This window comes from Octopus sinensis, linkage group LG13 (genome assembly GCF_006345805.1).
Source record: "Octopus sinensis linkage group LG13, ASM634580v1, whole genome shotgun sequence".
Classification (NCBI taxonomy): domain Eukaryota; kingdom Metazoa; phylum Mollusca; class Cephalopoda; order Octopoda; family Octopodidae; genus Octopus; species Octopus sinensis.
The window spans coordinates 53345964-53365963 of NC_043009.1; the positions used below are offsets into that span (position 1 = coordinate 53345964).

General features: G+C 33.2%; 1 protein-coding gene across 1 annotated transcript in view; it reads right to left on the reverse strand.

The window, feature by feature from the left end:
• LOC115218300 overlaps positions 1–20000 on the reverse strand; it is a 1044479-nt gene that overhangs the window by 73358 nt on the left and 951121 nt on the right. The window contains exon 11 of the mRNA XM_036508355.1: positions 5009–5141. Coding sequence (XP_036364248.1) covers positions 5009–5141 — 133 coding nt within the window. The remainder of the gene's footprint in view (positions 1–5008; positions 5142–20000) is intronic.

A 20000-nucleotide genomic window follows, 5' to 3' on the forward strand; every position in this document is an offset into this window, starting at 1 on the left:
TGACGATATGTGCATCTCTGATCATGAGCAGAAGTAGTGGAGGAGCATCATAGCCATGTGTTGAGAGGGGTTCTTTGAGGTTTGAATAATTCACCTCTGGGAACATGGGTGTTTCTTTCAACATCCTTAAACAACCCTTATTCAGGGACCTTTTGAGCGGGATGGGTTACTCTAACTGGGCCCCACCTGCAAGGTCATATGCTGTTTATCTTGATATGAGATCATCATGGTTGTGATGCATGTGCCTAGTGAAGCCTTATCACACGGGTAGTCATGATGGGTATACTGGGCTTCGTATATTTTACCCCAGTGTCACTTTGATGGCATGCACTGCTCTCTCACACAATAATAATAATAATAATAATAATAATAATAACAATAATAATAAGGAATGAAAAATGGTGCTGAAACCTATTTGAAAATGATACCAGGCTTACCATCCCTACAGGAAGTGCAAAAAATCGTGTTAACTGGAACGGCTCATGTACTGAGAAGAGCATTATCGCTGTGAAAACAACCTCCATTCATGAATTTATTTATTTATTAATATTTTAAATTCAATATTTACCAGTGAATTTGCGTGTGTAATCTGGGAATGCATACAATGAGCTTCTCTGCCCTAGTTGTACGGAAAACACTCGGCGAGAAACGGAAGAAAATTTGAAGAAAGAAGGAAAAAAAATAATTTGCTTATGATGTAGTAGGATAACAGTTGTGGTCAGTCTGCATCTTTACTGAACCACTGCCGAACGGGAGACCTTCCCTTATAGGTCCGACTTCATTTAAGCGGTTACAACTAGAGTTTCTACGGAAACTGCGGTCTCTCATAAACTGAGATGAGGTAACGTTCGTCACCAACGTCATCACCTCTATTATTTTTAGACATCTGATAGTTTCAAGCAACATCTGATAGTTTATATTGCATCATTTGTTGCACCTTTCTGCTGGTGAGGTGGTGGGTGCTAGATTTTCTTTGTGTGGGGTGATATTATATTGCATCAGTATGTTTTGTTATGGAGTTTGGTTTGAATGTTGTGTTGTATTAGTTTTTGTATTGTGTAGCGCAGGTTGTAGTTTTCTGTTGGGTATCAAGCATCTATGGCACACGTTGTGGGCTTTGTTCATTTTGTTGGGTATTTACTGTATGAATTTATTCGTATATGTTTTTGGAGGAGTGTTGCATAGTAGCGTGTGTAATTAATAAATCAACCATTTCATAGTATTCATGGTTATCTGTCCATCGTTCTTTCCTTTTTGATTGGTTTTGTTATGAGACCGTCTTTACAGCGTTTACCATTTGACAGAAAACCGCCTATGGGCATGTGTTGATGTTTCTTTCGTATTCATAATTATTATTGAGGTATATGCGAGAGACCGAGAAGAAACATCATGATTATTATTATTATATACGTTTGCTTTGATTTTGTTTAACTCCAGTCGTAAGTGGAGCATACATTGTCATTCATATGTATATTGTTCCGTAGCTATGAGAAAAAATATAAAATCGTAATTACATTTAAGATCAGCCTCTTCTTTTAAGCTTTATGCTCTGTGATGTGTATTGTGATGTGTATTGGTTACTTTACTTTAGAGGGCTAAGACAAACATAGAATCTGCCCTGTGTATTCTTTAAATTGTGCAAATATGATGTCTTTGCCACACATTATCGCTCAGATATTATGCCTGACACGAAGAATAAAAAGACACTTCAGCCTAGAATGTAAAGAGCAATAATCTCTACACTTTGTGTTTAGACCAAGTATGTTACATTCTGTGAAACTCATCATCAGGAGGCACGGTAGAAGATAGGGAAAAAAAGCTTAGCGGTACTAAACACACACAAACACGCTTACATCTAATAATTGATAAGGATCATAAACAACGTCGACTCCCACTGCGAATGCGAGGTAGAACTATTGGTTGAGAAATCCCTTCGGCAACCAAGAATGATAGTTAATAAATGAAACAGTCAATCGACTAAAACAAATTACAGATAAAATACTTGTATCGAGATTAATAGTAATATCCTATGGATGAGCAGGCTAGCCATTTTCGATCAACCTACTTTAACAAAATGTGTATATACAAGCAGATTGCTCACCTGAGATTGCTGCAATCATGTTAACTTGCATAAGGCTTGCCCATTCTGCATTTAAACAGCCACTCAACCTTGCGCACAATGGCAATATTGTGTGTAATATTGGCAAGGGATCTTAACAAGCAGGGGTTCTGAAGTAGGCCAAGGTGTCATTATGAGAGTGATAGCATATTTCAATGTCCCAGAAGTAACACTACCATCATTAGAGAAACCTCAGTCCCATTCTCTGGTAATTTGAAGCAAACTTTTCCAGCCATTGTCAAGGGTAACACCAACTAATGAGTTACGAACAAGACTCGGAGTATACCATATTTGGAAAAGAGTGGAAAGCCTTCATTTTTCTATTAATATGAAAGATAAACTTTATAAAGATGTCTCAACAGCCCAGTTTGTTCACTTTTTGCTTCAACTAGGAAATGGTTAGGTATCATTTGATACTGAGGACGGAACTGTCTTAATATCAAAATATGTGTAAGAATCATCAACACGTTTCTAAAAACGTTATCGAATGTTTATCTTAGATTCTCATAGAATAATAAAAACCATGCGCGAGTTTATAAATGTGTTTTACTGGTTCCCTAAAAGAAGATTTGCAGGATATTAAAGTCATCATCATTTAACGGTTTTCAGATTAAATCCAGCGAGTAGGGCTGACATTTTGGGTGATGTTAACGATGCTGTTAACTATCCAACAGAGTTTCTTAGACCTATTCATCATCACTCTGTCGTCCATCCTCACAATTTTCAACTGGAGGCAGAAACTCCCATTATGCCGTTATGTCATTTGGACGTAACAAAATTCTGTATCGTTTCGAGATTAGCTGTAAAAACTCTCATGCTCCCTATAACAAAAACCAATTACGAATGGCTGCGACAACGGAAATTTTTTAATGCTACAAATTCCCGTCATATCATAATATACGCCATTGAACCCAAGCATATTCGGTTCCTTATGATTCTATCGTCTTCTATTACTCTCAATATTTCTCAGCGAAGTCCCGCAAAGAGCTGGGTGTGAAGTGTCAAGTACACGTCTCTCTCATAGTAGGCTCCATATTTCATACTCATGTATTGAGGCAAATAGGTATTTTTCTGTCAGAGTATATATTGCCAAACAAAAAATTGTTCTCTACCCCAGAACTCTTACCAAATGAAACACATTGATGCTAGAGCAGCTTGCTTATATGCTGCATAAAGTTTGGCAGTATAAGAATATGTATATATATATATATATATATATAGGCGCAGGGGTGGCTGTGTGGTAAGTAGCTTGCTAACCAACCACATGGTTCCGGGTTCAGTCCCACAGCGTGGCATCTTGGGCAAGTGTCTTCTGCTATAGCCCCGGGCCGACCAATGCCTTGTGAGTGGATTTGGTAGACGGAAACTGAAAGAAGCCTGTCGTATATATGTATATATATATATATATATATATATATATATGTGTGTGTGTGTGTATGTGTGTTTGTGTGTCTGTGTTTGTCCCCCTAGCATTGCTTGACAACCGATGCTGGTGTGTTTACGTCCCCGTCACTTAGCGGTTCGGCAAAAGAGACCGATAGAATAAGTACTGGGCTTACAAAGAATAAGTCCCGGGGGTCGATTTGCTCGACTAAAGGCGGTGCTCCAGCATGGCCGCAGTCAAATGACTGAAACAAGTAAAAGAGTAAAAGAGTATATATATATTTATATATACAAAGAGCAATAAAGATTCAAGTTAATTTAAAAAAATTTACTTGAATATGGTACCTAACTTAGATGCACCAAAAAAAAAAAAACTATACTGATTTAACAATACAGTAATGTGGGGTGATTATAAGCGAGAAAGAAGCAACAAGAATGGATAGGTTTTTAGTACGATCGTTTCATACAAGGACAGGTTTTATTAAAAGTTGCAAAGATTACAGCATATAAACGAGTCCCGTACTCATCAGCTAAAATACATGTAAGTTCTCTAGACATCCTAGGTTTGAGGCTATACTCATGAAGTAATGTAGATAATTAAACAGATTTCTAAAGTTCATTAAAGTTCTTTAAAGATGATGTACAGTCTTATCACAGAATTTTAAAAAGTTTGATAGCATCACAGAGAAGGTGACCTAATCCATATGAATTCCATAGATATGATGAGGGATTATATAATGTGAGTATATAATCCCTCATCATATCTATGGAAATTCATATGGATTAGGTCACCTTCTCTGTGATGCTATCAAAACTTTTTAAAAATTCTGTGATAAGACTGTACATCATCTTTAAAGAACTTTAATGAACTTTAGAAATCTGTTTAATTATCTACATTACTTCATGAGTATAGCCTCAAACACTAGGATGTCTAGAGAACTTACATGTATTTTAGCTGATGAGTACGGGACTCGTTTATATGCTGTAATCTTTGCAACTTTTAATAAAACCTGTCCTTGTATGAAACGATCGTACTAAAAACCTATCCATTCTTGTTGCTTCTTTCTCGCGTATATTTATATATATATATATATATGTAATGACAGTATTTTCTTAAATAGCAAAATTAGAATTATCAAGAAACACAGTCTCAAATAGCGCGGAAACCAAGATAAAGTTCAGCTGTAGACACATATTTATGCATTACGATATCTTGATATGCAAATATAGTCACATAAAATATAATAGACTTCTTAAAATTCACCATAAATCATGTCAGGTAGGAAAAAAAAATATATATCCATCCACCAATCCATGCACTCATGCATACATAATGGTAATAATACTTGATATATATATATATATATATATATATATATATATATATATATATACACACATACATACACACACACATATATATACATGCATATATATGTGTTTTTCTGTGTGTGTACACATTTGTTCGTATTACAGTAAATGCATTAATACATAGCTGTTACTTACAGTGCAAACAAATGGATAATGATCTCGTCGCATCGTCTTCTCGTCAAAACCAAGTAGCATGAGGGCAAGATAGACTAGTATACATCCAATAACTGCAACATTGTTCAGTATGGGACTGGATAATTTAATGTATCTAGAAGAAAACAAGAATATATATATAAAATAATAAATTTAAAAGAATGGACTATTGTAGTTAATCCGTGCTGTATGTATATATGTATGTATATATGTATGCATGTAGGTATGTACGTATGTATGTAGTTAATGTTTTGGACAATAATGAGAAAACATAAAATGAAATACAATAGAAACAATGTAGGAATATATTGAATATATTTTCGATTTAATAATGAAACACTCCCTTCATATATCCAGCTGTGTACATATGTGAGAAACAATTACAGTTATATTTAACATCACTACCTAGACTGCGTGTGTCTTTAGCGGAGGGCGGACTATATCAAAGTATTAGGATGAGGTCTCTGATCTATTTCTAACTTCCTCTCATCTTCTCATCAGTATCGGATTCCTTGAAATGGAGGTGCAGGTTGGCTCTACTACATTGACCTCGAATAGGTCTAAGAAAATACGTCTTCGCCAAAACCGAAAGCAGGGCACTAAGTAAATACACAGAATTTACTACTTCGTCTCTAGATATGAGATAATATCTCTTTAATGCCACAAAAGCTGTAACATAAAATCCGAACAAAACATTTTATTATTACATCTTGAAATAATATTTCGCGCCTCTATTGTTCTGACATCAGAATGGCCTCTCTCGTGAAACGTTTCCATGAGCTCTTTCCAAATAAATTAATACACTGTAATCCAATAAACTTGAATCACACTTTACAACAGTGATGTGTTATCTCAAGTATCAACAAAGGGAATATCTTTCTTTCTCTTCTATAGTAAATTCCAACATAATCATTCATATAGCTTCATCAGACGCAAACATATACGTTTCATCAGAGACGCACATGCTCACACACACACAAGCACACACACACACACACACACACACACACACACACACACACACACACACACACACACACACACACACACACACGAAACCGTTAATTCGAGTACACAGATTCAGAAGCACTACAAATTCAACATACAGTGAAAACACATGTCTGGCAAATCAAATAAATAATTACTGGAACGTAACATCAGCGTTTATTTTAATTTTAAGAATCAATAAACAAATATGAAATAACATAACGCACTCCACATTACCTGAAGAGTCAGGTAGAATATTTGTGTGGTAAGAATAGTATTCCAAGCTGTTCATAAAACATAAATTATTCTAAAATTCAGTTCTTTTCTTTGACACATTCACACACAAACGCGAAGAAGAGAAAGAATAATAAAAATGCAGGAGAGAGGTATGACAGTAGCAGGATGTTGATGGAATCCTCTTAAATGGTCAAGTGACCTGTTGTGATTATAATAGTAGTGATTGGAATTGTTCTGAACAAATTCATGTGAAGAGACCTGTTTTGAATATATCGTTTTCAATATTTGCGTGTGTGTTATTCTAAGCTCCTGTTGATACTGTCATTTGTGGTGGAAGCATTTCAAAAACGGTTTATATATATATATATATATATATATATATATATATATATATATATATATATATACCAGCAAAACTATTTTTTCCTCTGTCTTCCCTTCTTGGGATCTTTCCTTCTCCTTGTTTCCGACGAAGAGCTCCGCTCGAAACGTTAAACCCTCCTTCCCTTCTTTCCTGAGCGTCAAATAATACTTTAATTGTTCCACGTCTTCGCGTTGCTGTTTGTTTTCTGTGTTTTCTTGTTTGGATTAACTATATATATATATATATATATACTGTGTGTCAAATTATTAGGCAGCTCAGTTCTTTCGCAATAACAGAGTATTTCTTCGTTCGAATCTAGATATTTTCCCCCTGCATGATGATAACACCTATCTGCATGTACTGCATCAACATAAAATCTGACCCACCCATACGTAAACAACAACCATTTTTGTTAATAGGCATAATTTTTACCGTCCTAAATTATAAGGTGGGTCTTATAAAAATCCTAATTATGCAAGAACAAACATTTATTGAATGCGACAATTAATTTTTAACAACAAATATAAGCATAATGGACTTTATAAGGAACAAATAATATGTTTGAATGGAAATAATGCAAGAAATGAGACGTAGTAAATTTCTTAATGATGGATGTATGATCCTCCGCTTGAGAGAACGTCCCTGACACGATTATCCATTGAATTTGTCAATGTAACCATTTCATCTGGTCTAATACTGTCAGTAGCATCCACAATAGCTTTCCAGAGCGCATCTTTCGTTGAAAACAGCCGTCCATCTTTATATAGATCTTCCTTTTCAGAACACACCTTATATTTTCTGTTGGATTCAAGTCGAACGGACACGTTGACCACTACATCAAACGGTGCCCAGAGAAGCCTAATTGCTGTAGGTATTGCAGAGATTTCTTAGCTGCATGGTAGGGTGCATTATCTTGCATGAACACCAGCGTTCTCTTTACTGAAACTTTCTGCTTCTTCAACCATGTCTCAAAACGGTCAACTAAAAAGGCAACTTAGGCATTAGGTGTCATCTTAATTCCGTCTGGAACTTTCCAAGGACCAACCAACTTGTCTCCAATGATGCCAGCCCAAATCATGACTCCGCCTCACCTTTGTTGGTGTCTCAAACGATGAGGATGATTTCCGCTTATTGCAACTCATCCTTTACTCCAACCATCTGGTCTGTCTAGTGTAACACGGCATTCGTTAGTAAAGTGGACTTTTGAAAAAATCTATCTTCATGTGCTCTTCTGTCCATTTGACTATTTTGTTTATGAACAGGTTTTTCGTTCTTGGCTACCAGGTTTAGGACGCGACACCTGGGAGATTTCGAAATGTCATCCCTACAACAATGTTTAAATACTTCTCGACTGGTCAGACACGTGTTCTTCGCAACTTCCCTCGTTATACGTGACAGAGAACGCCTGGAAACAACCCTCAATTTACCCTTGTCAGCCCTCGAACGGACAGCAGAGGACTCCACAAATTTCTTCACAGTTCGATGATCTCTTCTCAGGATCTCTAATATTTCCAATGTCGCTTTGTTTTTCCAAGCTCTGAGGTGACAGTGAACTTCTCGATTAATGGTAAATCACATTTTTGACCTATAATAATACTTTTATTTGGTACTTGCCTAATATTATAAGACGGTAAAATTGTTGGTGTTTCACGAAAATGGGTACCGTTTGTTTACATCTGCACGGATCCAATTTATTTTCTTACGGTATGCGCAGGCAGATGTTGCCATCATTCAGTGAAAACAAATCTGGATTCAAACAAATAAATACTCTTTTATTTCGAAGAAACAGACCTACCTAATAATATGACATGCAGTGTATATATATATATATATATATATATATATATATATATATATATATACACACACATATATATATATATATACATATATATATATATATATGTGTGTGTGTGTGTGTGTGTGTATGTGTGTATACAAGGGGCGGTGAATAAACTGTCATCTAAATTACGCAAAAATGAATATAACAATGACTTCTAATTTAAAAAAAATATTTTTATCAAAATTACCTAATAATACCTCGAAATACTAAAGAGTAAATTTATTCAATAAAATTGTTATTGGCTTCAACAACGGCCTCCAGACGACTTCGGAACCTCCTGCAACTCTTCTGGAGGCTCTTCTTGTTTAAGTTGGTGAATGCTGTCATAATTCTTGCCTTCAGTTCATTATTGATACTACAAGGAGTTTTGTTGGTATCTCAATGAACTGCGTGCCATACATAATAATCAAGGGAGTTGCAGTCTGAGGAGTTAGGTGGGCAGATGTTAGGGGTAATGTGGTTACACAAATAGTCTGACAGACATGACTGGGTTCTCTTGTTTGTATGGCATGGTGCAGAGTCCTGTTGCCAGACATAGGGTTTTACAGCAGCCACTCTCTTGACCCAGGACAGCACTATCTTCTCCAGGCACTTGATGTAGGCGTCCGTGTCGAGTCTGAGGACGTATGAGAAGATGAATGGAGGCATAACGTCGCCATTACTAGTGATCATGCCAAACACCATGATGTTGACTGGGTGTCTGAATTTTATCAATCTCGGTACATGTCGTCAGATTGACACCCAAACAATCTGAAATATTCGTATTGGAACTTTTTGTGCGAATGCCAAGCAGTACAACAGTTCGTTTCCAAATTTCTGGCGGAGTGAAATGCGCCATGGTGCTATTTTTCTCACATACGTTGCCCAGTTGACCCTATCATACTGTATTTGTATAGTCGACAAAATCAATGACAACAATTTAGCCGTCGCAGCCTGTATGTATATATATATCTATAGGGGGAGAATTCACGAAAAAAACAAAAGACAAAGACAGGTAGTGTAGAAAACAAACAGATGTATTAGTATAACGCTCAGGAATTGAAAACGTCTTTTACGTTTCGAGCCTACGCTCTTCTACAGAAAGGAACACAGGAAGAAACAAGAGAGAAACAAGGAGAGAAAAAAATGTGTGTAATGGCTAACGATCTATCATGGCGATATATATATATATATATATATATATATATATGTGTGTGTGTGTGTGTGTGTGTGTGTGTGTGTACATACATTCGTACATAAATATATATAAAAGTATATTCTTACTGTTATTTCTTAATCGGTATCTAAATACTGGAGTAATTCAAGACATGAAAGTGTGGTTCAGTGTACTCAAATAAAATTCAGTTCTTAAAGCAGTTTCTAACTTTTTGTCGACTGAAAATATAAACATACTCGCACAGAAACACACATACACATACATACGCATATACATACATGCATACATACATACACATACATACACATACATACACACATATGAGCAGTGTAGTAATTATACAATCTTTGAACAAAAAACTCCCAACAGAATTACATACAGGAAAGAATATTAATCTTCTGTTGAGGTCAAAATAAACAAATATTACATGGAAGACAAAACAAGACTCGCTATAAAATCTATAATCACTATTAATGTTGTTCTCCACCAACCTCGTTACATTAATTATCGCACAAACTGGAAACAGTTATTAGAATTTGCAACTTTACAGAAGAAAGGAAAAGAAAAATGTGTAAATATGCAGGAATTTTGATAACTAAACAAGCGCAACACTTTATTAAACGGCAAAGAAGCAATAAAATTTACTTACCTCTATATCTATCCGTCTGTCTATATCTATCTACGTACAGGCATACACACACACACACACACTTACGCGCACATACACACAGATATATATATATATATATATATATATGCATTCATATATATGTATATATAGACACACACACGCAGACATCTATATACATTTATATATATATATATATATATATATATATATATATATATATTCACACACACACACTCCGCATATATATATATATATATATATATATATATATATATATATATATATATATATGGGTGTGTGTGTGTGTGTGTTAACGTCAATTTCTAAAAAGAATTAATGAAGTAAAATTATGTAGCAACACCAAATGGTGGAGCCGCAGCATGGCCACGTTTCATGAGTTGAAACAAGATCAAATCAGACACAAATATATATATATATTATATATATATATATATATATATATATATATATCTATATATATATATATTCACACACACACACATCCGCATATATATATATATATTATATATATATATATGCATTCATATATATGTATATATAGACACACACACGCAGACATCTATATACATTTATATATATATATATTCACACACACACACATCCGCATATATATATATATATCTATATATATATATATCTATATATATATATATATATATATATATATATATATATATATATATATATATATATATATATATATATATATATATATATATATATATATAATATATATATATATATATATATATCTTTATACATGTTTATGTGTATGTGTATATATACTGAAATTATGTTCCTCGAGACATTTCCCACCACTGCGATTTTTAATCGACAACATTTTTTACTATTTGTTCGTGCGTATTTTGATATAGACTAGAGCTGGTTCGCTCCTTCAGTCGTAGTTTTTTTGAGCATCAATCTTGTTGGTTCTTTCCCAAGTCGTGCTCTATAGCTATTGTTTTCTTTTATGGATGGGAAGGTGTTTCTAATGCAGTTTTGTTGCTTTCATTTTATTAGAGATTTCGTAGTATTATTTTCTTATTCATTGTTTTCACTATGATTTAGCTGTTATCCATGTACATGTGTCGTTTGGTTGTTTTTGAATCTTCCTTTTTATAGAGATTCGCTTCAATGCTTCTTCTCATTATTATAGCCTGCATATCTAATTCTGATTCACTTCTGTTTTACAATTTACTTATATGTGTTCATGATAATTATGATTAAAATTACTTTTCCGAAACAGTTTCTCGCATTAAGTTATGGCTGATTGGCAACTAGCGACCGACTTTCTTATCTACTTAATTTGTCTACATTCGGTTGTTACTTATCTTGATTAAATGTTTTACATGCCGAATAAATTATTTTGCAAAAATAGTTTATTATTTTGTAACTGTTTAATTGATGCATGTTGCACCGGTATAAATTTGAAAACATAGAGAAAATGTTATAAACACCAAACAATATAACAAAATTAGAACCAACTTAATAAGGTGGTTTCGCATTTTGGCACAATGTCAGCAATTCTGAGGGTGCGGGTAAATCGATTATATCGACCCCAGCTTTCAACTGGTATTTATTTTATAGATTCCGAAAGGATAAAAGGCAATTTGACCTCCGCGGAATTCGAACTCAGAATTTAAGGACGGACGAAATGTCGCTAAATATTTTTCCCAGCGTGCTAACGGTTCTGCCACCTCACCACCTTAGATTTTAATATTCTGAATATGAAGAACATCAAGAGAACATTAAAGGAAACGAGGTGGGGACAAGAGAATATTCGAAACACTATCACTATCAACCAAGGAAACAAATGTAAAAGGACATAGAATATTCAAACCCAAATCAGAAATACCAGGATATCAGATTTATAGCTGCATGGAATCAATCGAATCACAGTTCACAAACAAAATGTAAAATATCAAAATGACATATCAATAAACCGCAACAAACATGACCATATAATGTGGTGCAAATAAATTAGCAAATGACACAATGATAACTATAGTCAATGACCTAATAATAATCAAGAAAACCAAAAGATATTGGAAACCAAAGAACAAAACCTAATACACACAGACAATGCTTTCAAATAAATAAAGCAATATACGACGTAGCAAAATAAGATTAAAAGCAATTGTTGAGAAGGGTATCTTTACCAGCGAATAAAATAATTAAACTATTACAACGTATACATAGTGTGCCGGGACACAAATAGACATCGTTCTTGCTTGAAGATCACACGGTGTGAAACTTGAGCAACAACAAAGGAAAAAAATTGATTTTAAATCAGTAATATATATCACGTGTTTAATACTTTCAACTTCTGTTTTGTTTGAAAACAAGAATATATACATACATACATACATATATATATGTATGTATGCTTTTATGTATGTATGCATGTATGTATGTATGTATGTATGTATGTATGTATGTATGTATGTATGTATGTATGTATGTATGTATGTATCTATCTATCTATCTATCTATCTATATATATATATATATAATATGCATACATATATATATGTACACACATACATACAAATGTCTACACACACACACACACACAATATATATATATATTATATATATATATATATATAATATATACATACGTGTACACACAAACATATACATACAAATATATATAAGTCTATATGTATGTGTGCGTATGTGTGTATCTCTGCATATATGAGTATGTTTATATATATATGATAATTTTTATGGTACAATGCATAAATATATGTATGCATACATAGACACACACAGTTATATATGTACAAGAACATACACACAGGTAATGTTTTTTTTTTATTATCAAAGTAATTATTTTTTAGTTTGACTATAAATTTTGTTTCTGGTCTTAATTTTATTTCAACATTTTTCTGTCTTCGATTTAATGACTTGGTTTGTTTCAATGATTTCGAAAACTACATGTTGAGACAGCTGTCTGTTTTTTTTTCCTTCATATAAAGTAATGAAGAGCGCATTAAAATTGATTGCACACCACAATAACTATTTTAACTCATTGCCATCGTTATCAGTAATATTATTACTATTATAAAAATATATCTTTTTCATTAGTATATGTCAGCATCATTAAAAGTTAGACAAAATTCTCAGTTGTAACTGTTACAACTGTAAAAACGTAGATTCTTAGTTCAAATGCCTCCGCGACCTTCTTTACATTTCTTCTTCGTATTTTCGATAAATAAATAGAATATTTGTGAAGCACAGGGATCGATGTAATATAGTGTTCTCACTCTTAAGTTTTTCACATGTCTGTCATCTAGAAGCATGTCTTACCATCGGTTTGTCATGGTATTAGCCTCTGTTTAGCAGAGAGAAAACAACTTTTACGTACTTCCTAGCTATTCACATTAGTTTTCCATTGTACTTTAAAACATAGTTTTGTCATAGTACTGTATCTTATGTGGAGGTACATGGCCTAGTGTTTAGAGCAGCGGACTCGCGGTTGAGGAATCGCGGGTTCGAATCTCAGACCAAGTGATGTGTGTGTTTATGAGCGAAACCCCTAGGCTCCACGCGGCTCCGGCAGAAAGTAATGGCGAATTTCTGCTGACTCTTTCGCCACGACTTTCTCTCACTCTTTCCTCCTGCATCTTGCAGCTCACTGCAACGGACCGGCGTAAAATATCCAGGTGGAAAACCTATACGCCAAAGAAACCGGGAAACCGGTCCTAATGAGCCAGGCGTGGCTCGAGAAGGAACAAATAAAAAACTGTATCTTATAATACACGTTTTACTCTTCTGTTTCGTAGTATTTATACTTTTACTCTATCAAATTGGGGTGGCAGTATCCTAAAGAGTCATTACTCTTCGTAGTAAATATAGTATTTCATAGATTATGGGTGGTATAACCTAAATCCATTCATTATTTGTCAAGGTATTAGATTATAGGTGCTGTATTCAAAATGCAGCCATCATTAGTGAAATTTTATCATTTGTCTGTCGGAGTTCTTGTGGTTGCGTTAGTATCTAGTTGGGAACATTATAACTGAAACTGTGACAGCATATTAAATACATAGTGCCTAATATTTCATATGAATGTCGCAGCTTTTTTGGTAAGTTTATGTACTATTTCTCATCGGTAGCTTACAACGTTTAGTAGTCAATACCCCAAAGTTATTTAAGTTATCTGATTGTCTTCCAATTGAAATTTGTATACGACTGCAGTCTTGCTTAATATAGCAGTTAAATGTATGAACAACAAGCAGTAACAAAACAGAGAGTCTCAGATGGAATCTTCATTCATTTTGAAAATATTTTACAGTGGATTTCAGAACATTTGGACGTTTTCATATGGTTGGCGGAGTTAATATAAAAGATCTGTTTATGGATATATTTTTCATTTCAGGTGTGTATACATTCATCTCAATACGCGTACCAGAGGAACTAGAAATGTTCTTCTTGGACAACGCAATATGTGGAGGTACAACGGGAAAAGAAGACAAAGTCAACTAAACAAGGGAAGACATTTACAATTTACAAAGTCAACTAAACAAGGGCATACATTTACAATTTGTCAAAACAGAAACCTAATATTCTTTGCAGAAGTGAACACAGAGAGTATTAATAACCACCGCTAGTTGCCTGCTATATATATATATTGTTGTATTTCGGAATGGTCATTTTGCCAGTTTAGCCAATAAAAACACACGCACTATATATTTGGTGTTACTTTACTTCAGTGTTATTTATTTTTTACGTTAAACTTAATCTTATTTCGGCCAGAGTTCTTTCGTCACACTCCTGTGACCGCATCAGTGTCCTTGCTTTCTTCTTCTTATTTGTGTGTCTCTCTTCTTACAACCGTCGGCTATTTTGTATTTCTATTGTATGTGTCTTCATTTGCGCATGCGTATATCTCTATGTGCGTCTATGTTTAGTTAGTGTGTATTTTATTTTTACTATATATTTTATTCCGAAATAAAACATCTGTTTCAACATAGGAGTTCACATAAAAAATCTTGCACAACAAATATATATTATATATATATATATATATATATATATGATATATATATACATATGTATACACACATATGTAAATATATATGTACATACATACATATATATATATATATGTATTATGTATGTATATGTATGTGTGTGTATGTTTGTGTGTGCGTATATATATATATATATATATATATATATATAAAACTTAAAATGGTATAATTTCAATATATATATAAATATATTAAAAGAAATAGGAATATACAATTCACATATTAATTTATGAATATCATAATATAACATAATTATACTATAAAAAGTATAATATAATACGACAAATAATTAAAACAAATATATATATCTTACAAATTGTTTCGATTCATATCCAGTACTGAATTTATAAATATTCACATTTATGCATATGTGTCTCGTCAAGGAAATATTTGTCTAAATAACAGACAAGAAATTCATGCAAGGACTGCTAAATCATAAAACAGACTGGTTTCAAATATACCTATTAACAAGCATGAGTGTTAATAATTTAAAAACACAGTAAATATAATAAAAACAGAAACAAAATTCAAATAGATAAAATAAATAAACAAACCTATTACAACGGTCATAGAATGTTCTTATGCATCTTTAATAATACTAATCTAAAGATATTTTCATCTAAAATACTCACTGCCCATTTTTATTATATAATAAAATCTATATAATATGTTAAGAATTTATGGTAGAATAAAAAATATATTTTATTTAAAATTCTATTTACTATTATGAAAAAATAAATAAGGATATATTGGGTTGTCCGGAAAGTTCGTGCCGATTTTTAAAGGAAAGAAAAAGGTCAATAAATACATGCCGTTACATTTTTAATCAACCAAATATGAACCATTTTGTTGCACAATGCGTCTCCATCTTTCCTTTAACTTGAAAATACCCTCTTCCCAGAATTGAGGTGGTTTCATGGCAAAGAATTCATCAAGGTATTTTTTTACGTCATCCAAGGAATTGAAATTTTTACCATTAACACTATTCTGCAGAGACCTGAATAAGAGGAAATCCGAAGGAACAATATCTGGTGAATATGGAGGGTGGGGTAACACATCCCAGCCGAGCTGCAGCAATTTTTGTCTGGTTCCCAAAGCATCAAGTGCCGAAAATGAACTTTCTTATCTTCCATTTTAACGGGTTACAGATTTAACACAGGTTATAGGAACATAAATCTTCTTCCACGAAAAGATAGCTTGAACTGTGCTCTAAATGGAGGTGTAGTCAAATCCTATTTTATGGACTCAACCATGTTCTAAAATAAGTCAAAAGGTAAGCTACTATTAATCGGCACGAACTTTCCGGACAACCCAATATATTTTATCCAGGCACTAAATTCATTAAAAACACTTTTAATCAACAAGCCATTAATTCAGAAGTTTCTACTCCATACGCCGATGTTAAAGAAATGTATAAAGTTACGATTATTATAAACTATTCTATTTCTTACATAAAAATGATAATAATATATAAATAAATAAAGTACCAGAATTTTACTTAGTTTTACAGAAGGAAATAAATTAGAGTAAACCAATAGTTTTTCTATTCTATAATTATTATGTGTATACAAGTTCGAAAGAACATAATATGATAACATATATGCAATATTATAGGGTCTACGAGAAATATTTATATTATTATATATATATATATATATATATAATATATATAATAATTATTCAAAAAGATATATAATTATATTTAAGAATTATTATAATCTATTTATGCGTACTAATATAAACATTATTCTTAATAAATAACAAGTAAAAAATGCAAATTTACTTAGTTTATCAGAGGAAAATATCACTGTCAATCAATGTTTAAATACATATACACATAATACACCTGCACACACATATGCATAAATACATGGATACACATACATATATGCATACGCATATATATACACACATATACATTAATGTCAGCTTTTAGTTATAATAAAAATATATTTTCATGATTAGTTTTTCTAGAGTCCATATTTATTTATACTTGGGTCACGGAGAAACTCTGAGTTTCCTAGCAACAGAGTTTTGGAAAGCTTTGGCTGCTATTTCTTGCACGCCCTACTACCACGTGACAGGTATTTCGGGTCCTTTATTGCAAATAGTTGTTACGTAGTAGCAGGGCGTGCTTGAAATAGTAGCCAAATCTTTGGAGGTGAGATGCGTTGAATACACTCGAAAAAAAAACAGAAAATTTCACACTGAGGAAAAATCGACCGTATTTTTGCTTTTCCCTTGGATAACATCGATGGCATGAAGAGGGGAGGTTGGGTGTGCGTGGGTGACTGCTGGTCTTCCATAAACAACCTTGCCCAGACTTGTGCCTCAGAGGGTACCTTTCTAGGTGCAATCCCATGGTCATTCATGACCGAAGGGGATCACAATTGTTTGTTCTAACGGAATATCTGCGTTTAAGAAGCGATAACTATTACATTAAACTGTATCCAAGAGTGAGGTACCAGTTATGCTGTCTCGGATTTTTGGGGAGCGCGAAGCCACTCGCTAATTAGCATTATTCGCAGGTTCACTTTGAGCAGGAACAGTAATATCTGTCAGGATTACATCTATATTTCAAATAGAATTTTTCAGCTGTAGGTGGGGGTTCATGTAGGATGCTATTCTAGGAAGAAGATACTTTGACATAAAACTTGCTGTCAAAATAACGTCAGTCACGTTGCTGTGTTTGTCACTAGAATGTACCATGGCGACAGAAGGAGAGTGAGAGAGAGAGAGAGAGAGAGAGAGAGAGAGAGAGAGAGAGAGAGAGAGTAGAGTTGTACACTCAAATCCAATGACGTATTTCAGTTTCTTGATCCGCCTTGCGTTTAATAAGGTCCTATGGCAATTGATGTCTGGCATGAGAAGTCATATCAGCGCACATGCAAGAATGAAAGTAATCCAAAACAACCAAAGTGAATATCAGACTCTAACAGCTGAAAAGATGAGGCAGTCATCGGCATCATCATCATTACATATATGTATATGTATAGTTGATGATCATGATGATGACGATTGCTGCAAACTGTCACATAGTAACCGTCTCATATTCGCGTTGATTGTTTACACATACATACATACATACATACATACATACATATATATATATTATAATATATATATATATATATATATATATATATATATATATATATAATATATATATAAATATATATGCGTGTGCGTGTGTGTTTTTCTGTGTGTAATAATATATATGTTGTGTATTAAGGTAAGTATTTATAAATATATATATTTGATATATAGTCGTGGGTACATATATATATATATATATATATGGTGGTGTGGTGTATGTGTATAGGCATGTCTGTATGTATGCATATATTATTATATATATATATATATATATATATATATTGATGTATGTTGATATATATTGGTATATATTCGTATGTATGCGCATATATATATATAATATATATTATATATATATATGTAAATTTGTAAATAATATTAATAGAAACATATAGTTTGTACACTCACACACACGCATATATATGCATATGTGTATATAAATGTGTGTTTATATGTATATATATGTATATATATATATAACTGCATAATAATATCTATAACTATATCTATATCAATCTATCTATCTATCTATCTATCTATCTATCTATCTATCTATCTATCTATCTATCTATCTATCTATCTATATATCTATCTATCTATCTATCTATCTATCTATCTATCTATCTATCTATCTATCTATCTATCTATCTATCTATCTATCTATCTATCTATCTATCTATATGTGTGTGCGTGTGTGAGCGTGTCTGTGTGTCTATGTGGGAGTGGCTGTATGGTAAGTAACTTGCTTTCCAACCACATGGTTCCGGGGTCAAAGCCAATGCGTGGCACCTAAGGCAAATGTCTTCTACTATAGCCTCGGGTCGAACAAAACCTTGTGAGTGGCAACTGACGAAAACTGAATGAAGTTAGTGATATATATATATATATATATATATATATATATATATATAATGTATGTGTATGTACCCCTGTATGTATGTGTGCGTATGTGTGTTTATGTGTATTTGTGTGTATCTCTTTGTCCCTCCCATCATCACCTGACAACCGATGTTCGCATATTTATGTCCCTGTAAACTAGCGGTTCGGCAGAATAAGTACTAGGCTTTCAAAGAAAAGATTCTGGTATCGATTTGTTCGACTAAAGGTGGTGCTCTAGCGCGGCCTCAATCAAATGACTGTAACAAGTAAAAAATGAAAGTATAACTACACACCCACGCGCGCGTACACACGCACGCACACACACACACACACACACATATTCTTTCATTCTTTTATTTGTTTCAGTCATTTGACTGCGGCCATGCTGAAGCACCGCCTTTAGTCGAGCAAATTAACCCCGGGACTCATTCTTTGCAAGCGTAGTACTTATTCTATCTCTTTTGCTGAACCGCTAAGTTACGGAGACGTAAACACACCAGCACCGGTTGTCAAGCCATGGTGAGGGACAAACACATACAGGCATATATATATATATATATATATATATATGTGTGTGTGTGTGTGTGTGTGTGGTGGTGCGTGTGTGTGTGTGCATGTGTCTGTTCGTGTGTATTTGTATATATATATTATATGTTAGATATATTATATATATATATATTATATATATATATATATATATAATATATACATATATATATAG